Here is a 21,283-nt window from a genome sequence, read left to right on the forward strand (position 1 = left end):
GGTCAGGAGTCAGTGATTAAGCTAAGAAGCCTATTGATAGTTTAAAAGCCCTCAGGCTACCATAGCCTACAGGGGGGAAAAAAAGGCTTTTACACCACTGAACTCCAACTCAGGGATTGAAAAAACTGTTAACTTATATAAAATGGTTAAAACAACAAGAAAAAATATTGGAGACTCGAACCAGGACAAGAGTCCAGCTAAAAGTCCTCCAGAGGGCGAAGCACAAAACAACGAGTTCAACATCCAAACATTAGCTAAGGAAATAATAACAGGAGTGAGTAAAGAATTTGAAAAAATTGTAATCAGAAATGCAGGAACAACAAATGAGAATATGGAAGAAAATTCTAATTATCTCATGGTTATTAGAGAGCTGAAAGCTGAAATTGCTGAGCTAAAAAGGCAACTAGCTGAACAAGCTAAAACAGTATCACAGCAGGGCAACAAAATAGATGAACTCCAGAAAGCAGTAGAGGGCAGAGAGAATAGAATCAATGAGGCTGAAGACAGAATTAGCAAGATTGAGGATGAATTAGAGACAACTAAAGAAGAAGTAAGAGATCTCAAAAAGAGATTAAGAGATGCTGAAAACAACAACAGAGTCCTATGGGATGACTTCAAAAGAAACAATATACGCATTATTGGCTTACCAGAGGAAGAAAGAGAAGGGGAGGAAGAAAGCGTTCTCCAGGCCATAATAGCTGAAAATTTCTCTAGTCTAGACAACACCAAAGACATAAAGATTCAAGAAGCCCAGAGGGTCCCAAACAGAATTAACCCAGACCTAAAGACACCAAGACATGTCATACTTAGATTGGAAAGGAATAAGGATAAAGAAAGGATCCTCAAGGCTGCAAGAGAAAAACAAAGAGTCACCTACAAAGGAAAACCCATAAGATTAGCAGCAGACTTCTCCATACAAACACTACAGGCCAGAAGAGAATGGCAAGATATCTATCGAGTGCTCAATGAGAAAGGCTTTCAGCCAAGAATACTATATCCTGCTAGATTGTCATTCAGACTAGATGGAAGCATCAAAACCTTCTCAGACAAGCAACAGTTGAAGGAAGCAACCATCACCAAGCCTGCCCTGAAAGAAGTTCTGAAAGGTCTTCTATAAACAGTCAGACCACCACAAATAAGACATATATCAAAACACTCTAAAACTCTACAAGAATGGCGTTAAAATATCTTCAATCTTTGATATCAATAAATGTGAATGGCCTGAATTCACCTATTAAAAGACAAGAGTAGGAAGATGGATCAGAAAACACAACCCAACAATATGTTGTCTACAGGAAACTCACCTAACGCAACAAGACAAACACAGACTTAAAGTGAAAGGATGGAAAACTATCATTCAAGCCAATGGCCCACAAAAAAGGGCAGGAACAGCTATTCTCATATCTGACATGATAGACTTTAAAATAGATAAGATTAAAAAAGATAGGAATGGACACTACTTAATGCTCAGAGGATCAGTCAATCAAGAGGACTTAACAATTATTAATATCTATGCACCCAATGAGAAGCCATCTAAATACATCAAACTTCTACTGAAAGAGCTACAGCAATATATTAACAGTAACACAATCATAGTAGGGGACTTCAACACCCCACTATCTCAACTTGACAGATCATCCAGGAAGAAAATCAGTAAAGACATAAGGGAGCTAAATGAAGAGATAGATAAACTAGAACTATTGGACATTTTCAGAGTCATTCATCCCAAGAAACTGGAATACACATTTTACTCAAATCCACATGGATCATTCTCAAGGATAGACCATATGTTAGGCCACAAAGACAGCATCAGCCTATTCAAGAGCACTGAAATCATCCCAAGCATCTTCTCAGACCACAGTGGAATTAAACTAACACTTAACAATCAACAAAAGATTAGTAACAGTGCCAAAATGTGGAAGCTCAACAGTACACTTCTTAACAACTTCTGGGTCAAAGAGGAAATCAAGGAAGAAATCAAAATGTTTCGAGAGTTCAATGAAAATGAAGACACAAGCTATCAAAATATTTGGGACACAGCTAAAGCAGTCCTAAGAGGGAAGTTCATAGCTATACAAGCACACATTAGGAAACAAGAAAAGGCACAAATAAACAGCCTGATTGCACATCTTAAAGACCTAGAAGAAGAACAACAAAGGAACCCTAAAGCAACCAGAAGGACAGAAATTACTAAAGTTAGGGCAGAAATAAATAACATTGAGAATAGGAAAACCATACAAAAGATCAATGAAAGTAAATGTTGGTTCTTCGAAAGAGTAAACAAAATCGACAAACCTTTAGCCAGACTCACAAAACAAAAAAGGGAGAAGACCCAAATAAATCGGATAGTTAATGAAAGAGGAGATATCACAACAGACACTGCAGAAATTCAACATATCATGCGAGGCTTCTATGAACAACTATATGCCACCAAGTTAGAGAACCTGGAAGAAATGAATGATTTCCTAGATACCTACCAACTTCCAAAACTAAGTAAAGAGGAAGTGGATAACATGAACAGGCCCATCACAGCTAATGAAATTGAAACAGTTATCAAAAATCTTCCCAAAAATAAAAGTCCTGGACCAGATGGTTTTACAAATGAATTCTACAAAACTTTCAAAGAAGAACTAATACCTCTACTTTTAAAAGTCTTCCAGAAGATTGAAGACACTGGAATACTCCCTGCCAGCTTCTATGAAGCCAACATCACCCTGATACCAAAAGCAGACAGGGACACAACCAAAAAAGAAAACTACAGACCAATATCTCTGATGAACATAGATGCGAAAATATTGAACAAAATTCTAGCCAACCGGATACAGCAGTATATCAAAAAGATTGTTCATCATGACCAAGTGGGGTTTATCCCAGGCATGCAAGGTTGGTTTAATATACGTAAGTCAATCAATGTGATCCACCACATCAGCAAAAGCAAGACCAAAAACCACATGGTCATATCAATAGATGCAGAGAAAGCCTTTGACAAAATACAACATCCCTTTATGATCAAAACACTACAAAGAATAGGAATAGATGGAAAATTCCTGAAGATAGTGGAGTCTATATATAGCAAACCTACAGCCAACATTATACTCAATGGTGAAAAACTGGAAGCATTTCCCCTCAGATCAGGTACTAGACAGGGCTGCCCACTATCACCATTACTATTCAACATAGTGTTGGAAGTTCTTGCCATAGCAATCAGGCAGGAGCAAGGAATTAAAGGAATACAGATTGGAAGAGAAGAAGTCAAACTCTCCTTATTTGCAGATGACATGATAGTATACATGGAAAAACCTAAGGAATCTAACAAGAAGCTTTTGGAAATCATCAGGCAATACAGTAATGTGTCAGGCTATAAAATTAACATTCAAAAGTCAGTGGCATTCCTCTATGCAAACACTAAGTTAGAAGAAATTGAAATCCAGAAATCAGTTCCTTTTTCTACAGCAACAAAAAAAATAAAATATCTAGGAATAAACCTAACCAAAGAAGTGAAAGACTTGTATACTGAAAATTATGAGTCACTACTCAAAGAAATTGAAAAAGACACAAAGAAGTGGAAAGATATTCCATGCTCATGGGTTGGAAGAATTCACATCATCAAAATGAATATATTACCCAGAGCCATCTACAAATTTAATGCTATCCCCATCAAGATCCCAAGCACATTTTTTAGGAGAACAGAACAAATGCTACAAATGTTTATCTGGAACCAGAAAAGACCTAGAATTGCCAAAACAGTCTTGAAAAAAAAGAACAGAACCGGAGGCATCACACTGCCAGATCTCAAACTATATTATAGGGCCATTGTCATCAAAACTGCTTGGTACTGGAACATGAACTGACACACTGACCAGTGGAATAGAATTGAGAGCCCAGAAATGAGGCCCCACACGTATGGACATCTAATCTTTGACAAAGGGGCCCAGACTATTACATGGGGAAAGCAGAGTCTCTTCAACAAATGGTGTTGGAAACAATGGGTTGAAACATGCAGAAGAATGAAGCTGAATCACTGTATTTCACCAAATACAAAAGTAAATTCCAAGTGGATCAAGGACTTGGATGTTAGACCAGAAACTATCAGATACTTAGAGGAAAATATTGGCAGAACTTTTTTCCGCATAAATTTTAAAGACATTTTCAATGAAATGAATCCAATTACAAGGAAGACTAAGGCAAGTATAAACCTATGGGACTACATCAAATTAAAAAGCTTCTTCACAGCAAAAGAAACCACTACCCAAATCAAGAGACCCCTCACAGAATGGGAGAAGATCTTTACATGCCATACATCAGATAAGAGTTTAATAACCAACATATATAAAGAGCTTACCAGACTCAACAACAAGACAACAAATAACCCCATCCAAAAATGGGGGGAGGACTTGGACAGATTATTTACCACAGAAGAGATCCAAAAGGCCGAGAAACACATGAAAAAATGCTCCAAGTGATGTCAGAGAAATGCAAATCAAGACAACAATGAGATATCACTTCACTCCTGTGAGAATGTCATACATCAGAAAAGGTAACAGCAGCAAATGCTGGAGAGGGTGTAGGGTCAAAGGAACCCTCCTGCACTGCTGGTGGGAATGTCAATTGGTCCAACCTCTGTGGAGAACAGTCTGGAGAACTCTCAGAAGGCTAGAAATGGACCTACCCTATGACCCTGCAATTCCCCTCCTGGGGATATATCCTAAGGAACCCAACACATCCATCCAAAAAGATCTGTGTACACATATGTTCTTGGCAGCACAATTTGTAATAGCCAAAACCTGGAAGCAACCCAGGTGTCCAACAACAGATGAGTGGCTGAGCAAGTTGTGGTATATATACACAATGGAATACTACTCAGCTGTGAAAAATGGTGACTTCACCGTTTTCAGCCGATCTTGGATGGACCTTGAAAAAATCATGTTGAGTGAAATAAGTCAGAAACAGAAGGATGAAGATGGGATGATCTCACTCTCAGGCCGAAGTTGAAAAACAAGATTAGAAAAGAAAACACAAGTCGAACCTGAAATGGAATTGGAGTATTACACCAAAGTAAAAGACTCTGGGGTGGGTGGGTGGGTGGGGAGAATACAGGTCCATGAAAAATGATGAATGAAATAGTGGGGGTTGTATTGCTAAATGGGAATCTGGGGAATGTTATGCATGTAAAAAAAAAAAAAAAAAGAAGTAGAAACGCAAAGCAGAAATTGACTGAGTTTGGAGTATGGCACCAAAGTAAGAAAGCAGAAGTATACTAGAGTTTGCAGTGAGTACCTCCCTAATACTTCCTCTCCACTTTTCCAAGCTTTGGGTCCATGATTGCTCAACAATTTGTTTGGCTTTGTATGTTAACTCTCTTTTCAGTCACCAGGTTCCAGGTGTCATCAGGATGCCGGCCAGACTTCCCTGGATTGAAGACACCACCAATGTGTCCTGGAGCTCAGCTTCCCCAGAGACCCATCCTACTAGGCAAAGAGAGAGGCAGCCTGGGAGTATGGACCGACCAGTCAACGCCCATGTTCAGCGAGGAAGCAATTACAGAAGCCAGACCTTCTACCTTCTGCAACCCTCAATGACCCTGGGTCCATGCTCCCAGAGGGATAGAGAATGGGAAAGCTATCGGGGGAGGGGGTGGGATATGGAGATTGGGTGGTGGGAAAAATAAATAAATTAAAAAAAAATAAAAAAATAAAATAAAAAAAAAAGAAACCACTACCCAAACCAAGAGACCCCTCACAGAATGGGAGAAGATCTTTACATGTCATACATCAGACAAGAGTTTAATAACCAACATATATAAAGAGCTTGCCAGACTCAACAACAAGACAACAAATAACCCCATCCAAAAATGGGGGGAGGACATGGACAGAATATTCACCACAGAAGAGATCCAAAAGGCCGAGAAACACATGAAAAAATGCTCCAAGTGATGTCAGAGAAATGCAAATCAAGACAACAATGAGATATCACTTCACTCCTGTGAGAATGTCATACATCAGAAAAGGTAACAGCAGCAAATGCTGGAGAGGGTGTAGGGTCAAAGGAACCCTCCTGCACTGCTGGTGGGAATGTCAATTGGTCCAACCTCTGTGGAGAACAGTCTGGAGAACTCTCAGAAGGCTAGAAATGGACCTACCCTATGACCCTGCAATTCCCCTCCTGGGGATATATCCTAAGGAACCCAACACATCCATCCAAAAAGATCTGTGCACACATATGTTCTTGGCAGCACAATTTGTAATAGCCAAAACCTGGAAGCAACCCAGGTGTCCAACAACAGATGAGTGGCTGAGCAAGTTGTGGTCTATATACACAATGGAATACTACTCAGTTGTAAAAAACGGTGACTTCACCGTTTTCAGCCGATCTTGGATGGACCTTGAAAAAATCATGTTGAGTGAAATAAGTCAGAAACAGAAGGATGAAGATGGGATGATCTCACTCTCAGGCCGAAGTTGAAAAACAAGATTAGAAAAGAAAACACAAGTTGAACCTGAAATGGAATTGGAGTATTACACCAAAGTAAAAGACTCTGAGGTGGGTGGGTGGGTGGGTAGAATACAGGTCCATGAAAGATGATGAATGACATAGTGGGGGTTGTATTGTTAAATGGGAATCTGGGGAATGTTATGCATGTACAAACTATTGTATTTACTGTTGAATGTAAAGCATTAATTCCCCAATAAATAAATAAATAAATAAATAATAAAATAAATGCAAGGACCTTCATAAGAATCCCGGTTCGAGCCCCGGCTCCCCACCTGAAGAGGGGGGTCGCTTCACAGGCAATGAAGCAGGTCTGCAGGTGTCTGTCTGTCTTCCCCTCCTCTCTCCATTTCTCTCTGTCCTATTTAACAACAGCAGCAGCAGCTATGGCAAAAAAAAAAAAAAAGAGCAGCAAATGCTGGAGAGGGTGTGGGGGTCAAAGGAACCCTCCTACACTGCTGGTGGGAATGTAAACTGGTCCTACCTCTGTGGAGAACAGTCTGGAGAACTCTCAGAAGGCTAGATTTAGACATGGACATACCCTATGATTCTGCAATTCCTCTCCTGGGGATATAGCCTAAGGAACCCAACATATCCATCCAAAAAGATCTGTGTACACATATGTTGTTCTTGGCAGCACAATTTGTAATAGTCAAAACCTGGAAGCAACCCAGGTGTCCAACAACAGATGAGTGGCTGAGCAAGTTGCGGTCTATATACACAATGGAATACTACTCAGCTGTCAAAAATGATGACTTCACCGTTTTCAGCCGATCTTGTATGGACCTTGAAAAAATCATGTTGAGTGAAATAAGTCAGAAACAGAAGGATGAATATGGGATGATCTCACTCTCAGGCAGAAGCTGAAGAACAAGATCAGAAAAGAAAACAGAAGTAGAACCTGAAATGGAATTGGCATATCTCACCAAAGTAAAAGACTCTGGGGAGAGTGTGGGTGGGTGGGGAGAACACAGGTCCAAGAAGCATTCAGAGGACCTAGTGGGGGTTGTATTGTTAAATGGGAAACTGGGGAATGTTATGCATGTACAAACTATTGTACTTACTGTTGAATGTAAAACATTAATTCCCCAATAAAAAAATAGTACAATAAAAAAAGAGCCATAACTATATACACAAAAGGCAGACCAAGAAGTGAGTTGTTTTAGTGTACTGGGCATCAGAGAGGTTGTTTTGTTTCACCTTTTTGTGGTAGGACCTGGTGACGAAATACAAGACATTGCCAGCTTAATATCTGAATCCTAGATTCCATGTCAGAACTCTCAAAAACTGCAGTGGTTCTGGTATTTTCCCCTACTTGCAGGTGAACAAGTTAGCTGCCACAAGCACTCCTGGGTTTGAGATAAAAGTCTTTATTACTCATAGTATGGCAGGCAGCCTGGACTTCATGTTCCTATGTCATCTATATTTCCAAAGGGCAGGTGCCACAGAGGGAAACAGTAGGTGACAGTCCAGATGGGGAAGCTCAGCCCTGCCAGGGATTGAGAGCAAACTCAGACTTTGCCTTGGAGCAGCCATTTTCTTACTATCATGGACAGCAAACAAATCATCCCTCTTCCCTGAGGGAGGTTCTACCTTCATCTTTCTCGGTTGTTTGCTTTGGAACAGAAGCTGTCAGTGCCTCTGACAGTGCTCACAAGGCGTGAAGAATGTGAGGGACCCATGGAGATTTCTCTCCCAGCAGACTCATTGGGTCTACTTTGTCTCTTGAGAACTGAAACATGGTAACAACCATTCTAGCGATTTCCCATAGAGGAAAGGGGGCCCTTTATAATTTAGACCCTGTTATGAAATATAGTCTCAGAGCAGTATTCAGCATGAGGTAAGGATTAAAGCAAGAGATAACATATTCTGTCCAGTCTGGGAAACATCTGCCTTATGCTGCCACCTCTTCTCCTTCGTGATGAAAGGGGTAAAATCTTCTAAGAAGTCCCTAGAGACTCTAGTTGTTTCTTCCTGTGATAAGATGCAGTCAGGTGGATTACAGACTTGCTGCTTCAGCTAAATGACACACTTGTATGTGTCACTTGGTAATTCCAGAGGGAGATGCTACCAGCTCCAGTTCACGAGTCCTCGTGTGCATGAGGGGTGTAAACTGCTTCCCTTCTCACAAGGGTGACTCTGGGATCAACAAAGGCACAGGATTTCTACTGTGTTTGCTCCATCTGCACAGCAACTTCTGAAAAGGGGGAAAGTGACAAAAGTAGCTTCCTCTTTGATAAGAAGACATTTAACTCTCAGAGAGAAGACTGGGAAATTGTACAGATCAAATCCAAGGAAAAGTGCAAAACTCATTATCTTCCTTTCTCTTAGCTTGAAGTCTGGGAAACTCAGACTTTTTCCTGGGTAAAGAAGCCTTTCTCCTGAGTGGAATTTTTATTTATTTGTTTATTTATTTGATAGGACAAAGAGAAGTTGCAAGGGAAAGGGGAGAGAGAGACACTTGCAGCCCTGTGTCACTACTCATGAATCTTAGTGAAATTTTTATTTTATTTATTTATTTATTATTATTATTTTTTTATTTTTTAAATTTTTTATTTAAGAAAGGATTAATGAACAAAACCATAAGGTAGGAGGGGTACAACTCCACACAATTCCCACCACCCAATCTCCATAACCCACCCCCTCCCCTGATAGCTTTCCCATTCTCTAGCCCTCTGGGAGCATGGACCCAGGGTCGTTGAGGGTTGCAGAAGGTAGAAGGTCTGGCTTCTGTAATTGCTTCCCCGCTGAACATGGGCGTTGACTGGTCGGTCCATACTCCCAGTCTGCCTCTCTCTTTCCCTAGTAAGGTGTGTCTCTGGGGAAGCTGAGCTCCAGGACACATTGGTGGGGTCTTCAATCCAGGGAAGCCTGGCCAGCATCCTGGTGGCATCTGGAACCTGGTGATTGAAAAGAGAGTTAACGAATCTTAGTGAAATTTTTTAAAAATATATTTGTTTTATTGAGTATCTATGAGAGAGTTTCACAAGAGACATAGGAGAGAGAGAGATGTGAGCATACACTCAGGTACATGTGGTGCTGAGGATTGAACCAGGAACCTCAGGCATGGGACCCCAGTACTCTGCCAGTTGAGTTACTTCTACCATCACTTCTCAGTAGATATTCAAACTTCTCCATTGACAATGCTAAGGTATTGGAGGACATGGTTATAGAAAGGATGTGCTGTTCCGGGAAAGCATTATAACTGCTTTAAAGTGCATGGTCATGAAGCTTACAAGCACCGCACAGCATGTCTTTCCTATATGTAAGGAAGCAGGTCTTGGAATGGGTTAAACTCATCTCTGTTAGTCTTTCTGTAGGAACTAGACATTAGATGCAAGTCTAAGACCTCACTCCATCCCATCCTATTTAAGTATATATGTATGTGTGTACATATGTGTGTGTCCTTTGACCTTAGACAGTCTGTTGGAAGAACTGTGATGCCAATATTGGGTCTGAATTTGGGCTGATTAATGACATCACAAACTTTTAGAATCTAATTTGATTTCAGAGGTTATATTCAGTTGGCCAGAGACTCACCTACACGTTCATTTGTGTGGACCTAACTTTCCTGTTTGTCTCTTACGTCACCATTGAACCTGATGTAAGTTTTTGCTGACTGGGCCTTTAGCAAGAACTTTGCTGTCAGCAGTCTTCCAAAATGAATCCTGCTGTGTAGCCAAGCAGGTTCTCCTCCAGCGAGAAGGGCGTGCTCAGCCCATTTTGGTATGCTCATGAGATACAATAGTTCAGATGGAAAGGCTATGCTTATTGAAATGATCATAACCAGGAGAGCCCCAAATGGATAGCTTAAAATACAGATCTAGCAAATTGATGAGTTAAATTTGGGTAGAAGAAGCAGTAGAAAACAGTTGTTTTATTCAAGCAGGTTACAGAGTAAATGTTTAAATGGACTAAATTTTGTCTGTCTTTGTTTACATAGGTCTTTATCACCACTACCTAGAAATTCTCAATACTACAGGCAAAGACGTGCTTATGGGCATCATGGCTGTGAATATAGGAAGGATCCTAAAAGACCCGTTGCTTCGAGAACTGAGGATGAGAAACACGCACAGTGCAAACCAAGGATTCCTTTTCATGGAAATACCTGTCACCGGTTTTATGAACATAGATTACCTCCCCCAAACATAAGAAGAAACTCTTTAGAAAATGCTTATGCTTATAAATCTTATGGAGTGTATGTAGCAGTAAGAGGGGAGGGTAGCAGAAGATCTCAGTATATGCCTAAATGCTCAGAAAGTATACTTTCCCAAGAGCACCAGAGGAATTGCTTTCTACAGAATATACAAGGAAGGTTTATTCCAGATAACCATAGAATGCGAGGAGATGGGAAAGGAGGGAAATCACCTCAAAGGCCAATAACAGATTCTTTTAGATTTGATGGCAGATGGAATGAAGATGAGTTGAGGCACCAGAGGACACAAGATGAAAATTATTCTCAGTCACTTAGAAGAGGCGCTGGCGATTTTGAAAAAAGGAGCTCTTTTCAGAAGAGGTATAGGAAAACATTAAACCTGGGTAATTTGATTGAAAGCCTCAAGTGAGAAAGTCTGTTTATGGTTGAAGACAACCATTTTGAAATACTTTTGTATAAAAATGTAAAAAGCATTATAATATAGTTATGGTCTTCTAGTACTAGAGAAGTATTTATTTTTAGAATAAATCATGTTGGTAGTTAGAATATTTTCGAAAGATGGCATTTTCCTCTTTAATTGCTTCCTGCCTCTATGCATTGGCTTGAGGGATTATAGATTAGCTTGTCACAGCTCTCTGCATTTAAAGCCATACTGTCCAACATTACACCTAAAAATCTTTATTCTCTCTAGTACAAGTGTAAACTGCTTTATTGTCAACACAGGTATCCTGAGGATCGTGATTTTAGAAAACATGGACACACATCAAAAAGACCTAAAGATATGAAGAGGTATGAGAAGAGAGAACCTGCCAGAAATTCACAATGGAAGTCTGGGCATTCTGTTATATCATACCAAGAGAAGAAAGGACAGCAGACCCTTGGATCCCAAATTCATCAACATCCTCACAGGAAAACCCCAGAGACCAGTTTGACAACCAGGGTATCCTGTGGCTATCACCACCACAAAGATCACAAGACTTCAGATGGAGACCAGTGCTTTTCTGATGGAAGAACTCAGAAGTACTGTAAAGATGAAGAAAGAAAATACAGTTCTCAAAAAGGTCCTGCAAATAGAGGGTCCTGCTATGTTAATGCTAGAAGAAGGAGAGAGACTGAACATGGGCAAGTCAGAGAACATGTTAAACCATCTAAAAAACACGGTGCCGCCTATCCTCCTTCAGATGCTTTTTCAAATAAAAGTGACATTGGTTTGAGACCCTGTAATGATAAAGTAATGAAAGAAGGGGATGACAAAAAAGAAAACGACTCTTCCAGTTACCAATTTGATAAAAGTCAAAAAGTTCCCAATATGAAATCTTCATTGGACCATCTGAGGAAGAAATCATTTACAGTTAAAATAGATGTGAAGAAAACAATAAATATATCCAGGTATTACTTTTTTTTAATGATAGTTAATAAATGTTTCTGTTTCCTTTATTTGAAACTTTAAAAGTATAGTTAAGTGTATAGAGAGAGTATCAAAGGGGGATGGGTTGCCTGGATTCTCCTCCAAAGTCCATGATAAACAGGATGGTTTCATGTCTTCTTATCTCCAAATTGTTTCTTGAAATGCAGGACATTCTAAGGAGTTGTTCTTTTTCATGAATTCAGGTGTTTGTTTTTATGCTGCCAGATTTTTCTTGTCCAGGGATAGGCTGGGTAGAGTTCAGTTTCTGAGCATCTAGTTTCCCTGTTGCTTGAAACTCAGAGTTTCTGAAATGGAAGGAACCTTAGCAGGCCGTGATACAGAGAGAGAACGAGGGCCTAGAAGCTGAAGACCTGCCTGAGTCATAGCACCTGGAACTTAATCCTTGTATCCCTTTGTGACTCAAGGAGGTGGGTGACTTCACATGTTTCTTGTTGCCATCTCAGAATGACCAGGGCTCAACTGAATAGATTTTCCTAGGTAGAGGAAATTAGACTAGAATCTGGTAAAAGATCTAAAAAGATCTTGTTTTATATGAGTGTTAAAAAAAAAAAACTGTTGTAATAGGTTCTGTGCTCCCAAAGCAGACTTGCAAGTTTCATTCCACTGTGAATGTTATCTCTGTTTATGGGTTCTGGGACTATTTTTTTTTAAATATTTTTTAAAAATTATTATTTATTTATTTTATTTTATTTTTATTCCCCAGATTCCCATTTAACAATACAACCCCCACTATGTCATTCATCATCTTTCATGGACCTGTATTCTCCCCACCCACCCACCCACCCCAGAGTCTTTTACTTTGGTGTAATACTCCAATTCCATTTCAGGTTCGACTTGTGTTTTCTTTTCTAATCTTGGGTTCTGGGACTATTAAGGCACTACAGTCAACTGTGTCAGCTAAGTGTGTTCATTATCTCAATTCACTATCAGTATGTAAATTTAAAAAAGAGATAGGTCGGGCGGTTAAGCGCACATGGCGCAAAGCACAAGGACCAGCGTAGGGATCCCGGTTCGAGCCCCCATATCCCCACCTGCAGGGCAGTCGCTTCACAGGCGATGAGGCGTATCTGCAGATGTCTATCTTTCTCTCCCCCTCTCTGTCTTCCCCTCCTCTCTCCATTTCTCTCTGTCCTATCCAACAATGAACGACATCAACAACAACAACAATAACCACAACAAAGCTACAACAACAAGGGCAACAAAAGGGGGGAAAATGGCCTCCAGGAGCAGTGGATTCATGGTGCAGGCACTGAGCCCCAGCAATAACCCTGGAGGCTGGAGGCAGAAAAAAAAAGTGATAGAACATGTTAATTTGGTGCATTTGAGTTCACAGTGGATTTTCTCTTGTAAAAAAAGAGAAAGCAAAATTGGAGGTTAGGGTGTAATGGGGAGGAATGTAAACCCACAGTTTTTCTTTTCTAAAAAAAATATGTATTTTTTCCTAAAGTTATACAAGGAAGTCACCCTTACTCATATTTTCTTTCCGTTTGTTGTGGTTACAAAAGTATATATATGATTACATTACAGAAAGGTTCTTTCTCTTCTATGTTTTTCATAAATAGATCTCTTAAAAATCAATCATAGACCTGTCAACGCCCATGTTCAGCGGGGAAGCAAGTACAGAAGCCAGACCTTCCACTTTCTGCACCCCATAATGACCCTGGGTCCATACTCCCAGGGGTTAAAGAATAGGAAAGCTATCAGGGTAGGGGATGGGATATGGAGTTCTGGTGGTGGGAATTGGAGTTGTACCCCTCTTATCCTATGGTTTTTGTTAGTGTTTCCTTTTTATAAATAAAAATTTTTAAAAATCAGTCATAGAAAAGATGTAGAGAGATTATTTGTAAGCTAAAGTATAGAGAGTTTATCCACTTTTGTGTAGAGATTACAGTGGTTCATTTTCTGTATTCATTTATTTTCTTGGTTTTGGTCAAGTATGGATACTTTTTCTTCCAGTTATTTTCTTAAAATTGTATTCATGAGATAGAGGCTATAGCAGCACCCTGTCACCTGCCAGGGACTGGAATCAGGGCCTGATGTTTGTTTGTTATCAAAGCACTGCTCAGCTCTGGTTTATGGGAGTGCTGGGAATTGGACTTGGGACCTCAAAGCCTCAGGCATGAAAATATGCTGTGTAAGACACTGTACTATCTCCCTAACCTCATGCTTTTAAATCCAGAGATCTACTATGCCACCTTCCAGACTAATTTTCTTTTAGTTACTAATGTGATTGAAAATAAGATTATCAGGATGGGGCAGTGGCACAGTCAGTGGAGTGCATACATAACAGTGTGCAAGGACCTAAGTTCAAGCCCCCGGATCCCACCTGTAGAGGGGAAACTTTAATAACAGAGATGCACTCTCCCTCTCTCAATTTCTCTCCGTCTCTATGTACAAAAGATAAAAAGGGGGGACAAAAGGTCCCTAGGAGCAGTGGATTTGTTATGCAGGTACTGAGCCCCAGCAGTAATCCTTGTGACAATTGCAAAGAAGAAAATGTAAGATTACCACCTAGTTATTTTTCCAGATTTCATTTTGTATCTAGAACAATAGTAGGTAATTACTTGAATGTTCACTTATGTTACCAAAGATATACTTTAGCAATCCACTTTGTTAAATATTAAATGCATTATTAGAGATAAAAGTTACGTAAGTCACGATTCTATATCTCAAAATGTTAATTTAAGGAGTCATAGTATGAAACTTTGTATTAAAGCTATTTTGAAGACCAAATACTGTTTTATCTGGAAATCCTAGAGCAGATAAAGAGAGCTTTAATGCTGGTCAGAATAGGGAAGGAACAGAACCTTAGTCTAGAGAGGATATGGGGGCCGGGGGAGGTGGCAGTTTTAAGAGAACAACAAGCTGGTACAGATGGATGTGAGGCACTTTTGACCTCCCCAGGGACGGGTTCTAGCAAAGATGGGAAGGTTAGCTATCAGAGTTGATGGTGGAGAGGCCCTCCCTATCCCCATCAGGCTTCTCCTTATTCAGAATGGGGATAACGGTGGCTGATGGACCCCAGAGGACATTGGAGCCCTGATGCCCTGAGGAGGGGAATAGGTGGCAGGTAGCAGAGAACAATGAGCAAAAACCATCACCAGGTTTAAAGATTGTAATCTATTAATAGTGGTCACAAGTTTACCTATGATGGTTTCTATTAAACTGGAGCAAATTAAGCTGTAAGGGGGGGGGGAGGAGAGGGAGAGAGAGAAAAAGAGAGAGAGAGATAAAGGGAGAGAGGATCCTGCTACCTCACTGTTATGTATAACAAGAGATCAAGACTTTTCCTCAGATATTTTCATATATATTTTTCATCAGAAATTACTTGAGAAGATATACCCTTTCACTCCTATTTTTCATCCTAGCTTCTGTTAGTGTCTCTTTAAAAATATTTTATCTGGGAGTATGGGTCAACCTGCCAACACCCATGTTCAGCGGGGAAGCAATTATAGAAGCCAGACCTTCCACCTTCTGCACCCCACAATGACTTTGGGTCCATACTCCCAGAGGGTTAAAGAATAAGAAAGCTATCGGGATGGGATGGGATACAGAGTTCTGGTGGTGGGAATTGTGTGGAGTTGTACCCCTCTTATGGTTTTTGTCAGTGTTTCCTTTTTATAAATAAAATTTTTCAAAAAATATGTTATTACTGGGGTCAAGTGTTGGTGCACCTGGTTAAGTGCACACATTACAGTGCACAAGGACCCAGGTTCAAGCCCCTGGTCCCCACCTGATGGGGGAATGTTTCACGAGTGGTGAGACTCTGTCTCTTTCCCTCTCTACCTCCTGCTCTCTTTTCAGTTTTTCTCTGTCTCTATCCAATAATGAAATAAGTAAAAAAAAGATAATTAAAAAAGAAAGTTCAACCATTTTTAAAAAAAATTTTACTATTTTATTAAAATGAGAGAGAACCAGAGGACGATTCTGGCATATTCAGTGTTGGGATCAACCTCAGAATCTCGCACATGCAAGTCAAACTCTGCCTCTGAGCTACCTCCCATTTGCTTTGAAAAGAAAAGAAAAGCTTCAAAATTTTATTTTACTTAATTAAAAAAATTGTCCTTGCCTGGGCTTCACCATTCCAAGCTCACTTTTTCAGATAGAAGCAGAGAGGGAGAAGAAGAGCATAGCACCAAAGCTTTCTCCATTGCAATGGGGAACAGGCTTGAACTGGGTCCTGTGCATGGCGAAATGGGTATACTATCCATGGGAGCTATTTTGCTGGCCAAAGTGAGATTTTTTAAATAAGTCAGAGCCAGGCAGTGTCACACTTTACTCTGTCACACATTACTGTGCACAGAAACCCAAGTTCAAGCCCCTGGTCTCCATTTCTGTGTGGAGGGGAGCTTCACAAGTAGTAAAGCAGTGCCTCTCTAACCACCCCCCCCCCAACCCCTCTCAATTTCTCTCTGTCTCTATCCAACAAAGAAAGAAAATGGCCACCAAGAGTGGTGAATTTGTCATGCAAGTGTCAAGCCCCAGTGATAACCCTGGTGACAATTAAAAAAATAGATAACAAGTAAGCCAAGAAAGTTAAAACAAAATTAATTTGGCTCAAATTAGAATATTGAAATCTATTATCTCTTTATCTGAAACATTCATTTCAAATTGACCAGATCATTTTCCACTTATAATTTATTTAGCAGTCCTTTTTGAGGACCTGCTGTATGTGAGACAGCCTGGCAGGGTACCCCAGGAGTAGAGACTAATGTAGATTTAGGTTTCTTCTCTGGTCTTGCAGACAATAGAGTGACATTGAAAATGTTGTATCATAGTGAGTGGTGGAGGAGGTAGTATGTGACATATATGATCCCAATGTGGAGATTCAGAAAACACATCTTCTGGAAGTTGGCAGGTGAGCAAAGCTTTGAGATGAGAGGAAAGATGTTTTATGTTAGTGATATATATACATTTTTTTTTTTTACCAGAGCACTGCTCATCTTTGGCTTATGGTGGTGCAAAGGACTGAACCCAGAACTTTGGAGCCAAAGGCATAAGAGTCTCTTTGTATAACCATTGTGCTATCTACCCCACCCTATATTCCTTTTTTAAAAAATGTGTTTATAAGAAGGAAACATTGACAAAACCAGAGGGTAAGAGGGGTACAACTCCACACAATTCCCACCATCAGAACTCTGCATCTCATCCCCTCCCCTGATAGCTTTTCTACCCTTTATCCCTCAGGGAGTATGGACCCAGGGTCATCGTGGGATGCAGAAGGTAGAAGGTCTGGCTTCTGTAATTGCTTCCCTGCTGAGCATAGGCATTGGCAGGTCGATCCATACTCCTAGCCTGTCTCCTCTCTCTTTCCCTAGTGGAATGGGGCTCTGGGGAAGCGGAGCTCCAGGACACATTGGTGGGGTTGTCTGTCCAGGGAAGTCTGGTCGGCATCCTGCTAGCATCTGGGACCTGGTGGCTGAAAAGAGAGTTAACATATAAAGCCAAACAAATTGTTGACTAATCATGAACCTAAAGGCTGGAATAGTGCAGATGAAGAGTTTTTTTTTTTTTTTTGGGGGGGCTCCTCCATTTTGTAGATAACTAGTAGGTCTATTTTAGTTCTATTCCAAAGGGCCTGTGACTATAGTAGTTTTTTTCCCCCCTGAACCTGAAATCTGATTTTTAGGTGGATCCAAGTTACTGTCTGGTGAGATGTATATTCCATTTTTTTAATTTTGTAATAAATAGTGGGTTTGTAAGATTGTAAGATTATAGACTATAGGGGCCGAGTGGTGGCACAGCTGGTTAAGTATACACATTACAATGTGCAAGAACCTGGGTTCAAGCCCGTGGTCCCCACTTGCAGGGGGAAAGCTTTACAATGGTTAATTAAGCATGTCTACAGGTATCTCTCTGTCTCTCTCCCTATCTCCTTCTTCCTTCTGTCCTATCAAATAAAAAAAGATCTACAGAGTATAATTAAAAAAAAAGGACTTTAGGGTATAGTTCCACATCACACTCTCCCACCTCCCAAAGATAACCACCATAGGTAAGGATTAGGCAGTCTTTGGTTCTGGCTTCTAGAGGACTCTTCAATGAAGTGACTTGGAAATGGGGTTGATGAACTTCCTTGGGAGGGGCTTTTGTGAAAAAAGTAAGGAGATGCTGCATTAAGGGAGTAGCAGTTTCCTTAATCCTGCCCCCTCAACTCTAAAAATTCTAAACATGTTATTAGGAAGTCAGGGGCAAATAATTTAATAATTGGGAAAGACTTATGAACTGTAGGATGCTATATAAAATGTTAATATTTGGAAGAAAATTGAGAAAGAAGTTTTGTGTGTGACATATGCATTTTGTCCTACACTGTAAGTCCCTCCAGGGTCGGAAACTATAGTTTGGTTTTGGTTGCTTTGTGCCATGCAGTTAGGCTTTTCGTTTTATGAATCTTCAATATGTACAAGAGAAAATTAAGGTTTCATGTGGCTTTTGCTATTTTCTTGGTTACTATGTACAACATTCAGGGAGGATGTTGGGAAAGAGCTGTAAACCAGATATGGAGTTGGGGACAAAACAGGAAACTTAAAAATGTAGTCAGACCAGTAATAGAAGTGGTGTTTGAGGTGGCTGGGTGGTGGCACCCCTGGTAATAGTGCGCAAAAGCCTGAGTTTGAACCCCCAGTCTCCATCTGCAGGGGTAAGCTTTGCAAGTGGTGAAACAGTGTTGTAGGTGTCTCTCTCCCTCTTAATCACCAGCTTCCCTCTCAATTTCTGGCTGTTTCTAGCCATTAAATAAAGGTAATATCAAAAAATTTAATTAAAAGTGGTGTTAGAATATAAATGTTTTGGGGTCTGGAAGATACCAGCCTAGGCTTGAGGCCTGATACCACGTGGGGCACAGTGGCATGTGGTGAAACACAAATGCCATGGCAATGCTGCCTCTGTTCCTGTCTCTCTCTCTCTCTCCACCACGAAATGAAATGTAAAAAAAAAGTGTGCAAGGCCCTGTCCACCCATTCCCAAAATATAACTATTTGACTATTTTGATTTTATTTTATTTTCCTCCAGGGTTATTGCTGGGCTCGGTGCCTGCACCATGAATCCACCGCTCCTGGAGGCTATTTTTCCCCCTTTTGTTTCCCTTGTTGTTGTAGCCTCGTTGTGGTTATTATTATTATTGTTGTTGGTGTTTGGTGTTAGTGTTGTACGTTGTTGGATAGGACAGAGAGAAATGGAGAGAGGAGGGGAAGACAGAGAGGGGGAGAGAAAGATAGACACCTGCAGACCTGCTTCACCGCCTGTGAAGTGACTCCCCTGCAGGTGGGGAGCCGGGGGCTCAAACTGGGATCCTTACGCCGGTCCTTGCGCTTTGCGCCACATGCGCTTAACCCACTGCGCCACCGCCCGACTCCCTACTATTTTGATTTTAAAAATGTCTAAAATGCATCCCAAAGATTTGGTCTTTTCTACAAAGCTACTTGTGTTCAGAGAATTTGTTTCTAAAAATCACTAATTTGTAAATCAGTGCATGTCAAATGGTAAAAAAGGAAATTGTGAACTATAAGGAGGTTAAATTTACAAATGTAGTGTGCTTGCTTCAATAGCACTGAACATTCTGTGTTCACCAATCTGAAGTATTTTATTGTAGTAGAAGTATCATAGTTGTTTTTAAAGATTTATTCATTTATTAACAAGAGAGAGAGAACCAGAACATCACTCTGGCACATATAATGCCAGAGATCAAATTCAGGACCTCATGCTTTCTGTTCAACTTCTAGCAACTGCACCATCTCCCAGGCCACCAAAATGGTTATGTATGTATGTATTATTTATATGTTTTTTAATGAAAAAGAGGGAGGGAGGGAAAGAGACACCAAAGCACTGCTCACCTTTGGTTTATGGTGCTGAGGACTGAACTTGGGAGCTCAGTGCCTCAGGAATGAAACTCTTTTGCGTAACCATATGCTGTATCCCCAGCCCCACATGTTGTTTTTAAAAGACTAAAATTTCAGCTTATACTGTTGGGTTGTTAAAAAAGTTATGGTGTGTTTGTTCTTTCTTTTCTTTTTTTAAAATTTTTTGTTTATAAAAAGGAAACATTGACTAAACCATAGGATAAGAGGGGTACAACTCCACACAGTTCCCACCATCAGAACTCTGTATCCCATCCCCACCCCTGATAGCTTTCCTATTCTTTAACCCTCTGAGAGTATGGACCCAAGGTCATTGTGGGATGCAGAAGGTGGAAGGTCTGGCTTTTGTAATTGCTTCCCCGCATTGACAGGTCGATCCATACTCCCAGCCTGCCTTTCTCTTTCCCTAGTGGGGAAGGGCTCTGGGGAAGTGGAGCTCCAGGACATATTGGGGGGGTTGTCTGTCCAGGGAAGTCTGGTCGGCATCATGCTCTCCCCCCTCCCAACCTGTGAAGTCGAACATCCACCCTCACCATCAACCAGGGTTTTTACTTTGGTGCCTTACTCCAAATTTAGTCAAATCCTACGTTTAGTTTTCCTTTCTATTATTCTTTCTCAACTTCTATTTATGAGTGGGATCATCCCATACTCATCTTTATCTTTCTGACTTAGCTCAATTAACATAATTCCTTCTAGCTCCGTCCAAGATGGGTCTGAGTAGGTGGGTTCATTGTTCTTAATAGCTGCGTAGTATTCCATTGTATACCACAACTTTCTCAGCCACTCATCTGTTGTTGGGATTGTGTGTTCTTTCTTTCATTCATTTTTTTTTTTGCCTCCAGGGTTATCACTGGAGCTCGGTGCTGGCACTGCAAATCCACTGCTTCTAGAGGCCATTTAAAAAAATATTTCTATTTATTTATTTTCCCTTTTGTTGCCCTTGTTTTGTATTGTTGTAATTTTTGTTGTTGTTATTGATGTCATCGTTGTTAGATAGGACATAGAAATGGAGAGAGGAGGGCAACACAGAGTGGGAGAGAAAGATAAACACTTGCAGACCTGCTTCACCACCTGTGAAGCAACTCCCCTGGAGGTGGGTAGCCGGGGGCTCGAACTGGGATCCTTACTGCTGTCCTTGTGCTTTGTGCCACATGCGCTTAATCTGCTGCGCTACCCCCAACTCCCTTTCCATTCTTTTTTATTGGAGAGGAGAGAGATAAATTGAGGGGAGGGAGAAAAATAGATACCTGCAGAACTGCTTTACTGCTTGTGAAGCGATCCCACCCTGCAGGTGGGGAGCTAGGGGCTCGAACTGGGATACTTGTGCAGGTCCTTGCTCTTAACCCAGTGCACTAC

At 40.6% G+C, this 21,283-nt stretch overlaps 1 protein-coding gene across 3 annotated transcripts in view; it reads left to right on the forward strand.

Annotated features, from left to right (window-relative positions):
* The window catches only part of BCLAF3 (BCLAF1 and THRAP3 family member 3), a 79,936-nt gene that overhangs the window by 24,211 nt on the left and 34,442 nt on the right, over positions 1-21,283 (forward strand). For all 3 annotated transcript variants that reach the window (XM_060182925.1, XM_060182927.1, XM_060182926.1), the window contains exons 3-4: positions 10,433-11,005; positions 11,369-12,034. In XM_060182925.1, the coding sequence (XP_060038908.1) occupies positions 10,433-11,005; positions 11,369-12,034 (1,239 nt within the window). The remainder of the gene's footprint in view (positions 1-10,432; positions 11,006-11,368; positions 12,035-21,283) is intronic.

This window comes from Erinaceus europaeus, chromosome X, assembly GCF_950295315.1.
Source record: "Erinaceus europaeus chromosome X, mEriEur2.1, whole genome shotgun sequence".
In the NCBI taxonomy this organism is placed as follows: Eukaryota; Metazoa; Chordata; class Mammalia; order Eulipotyphla; family Erinaceidae; genus Erinaceus; species Erinaceus europaeus.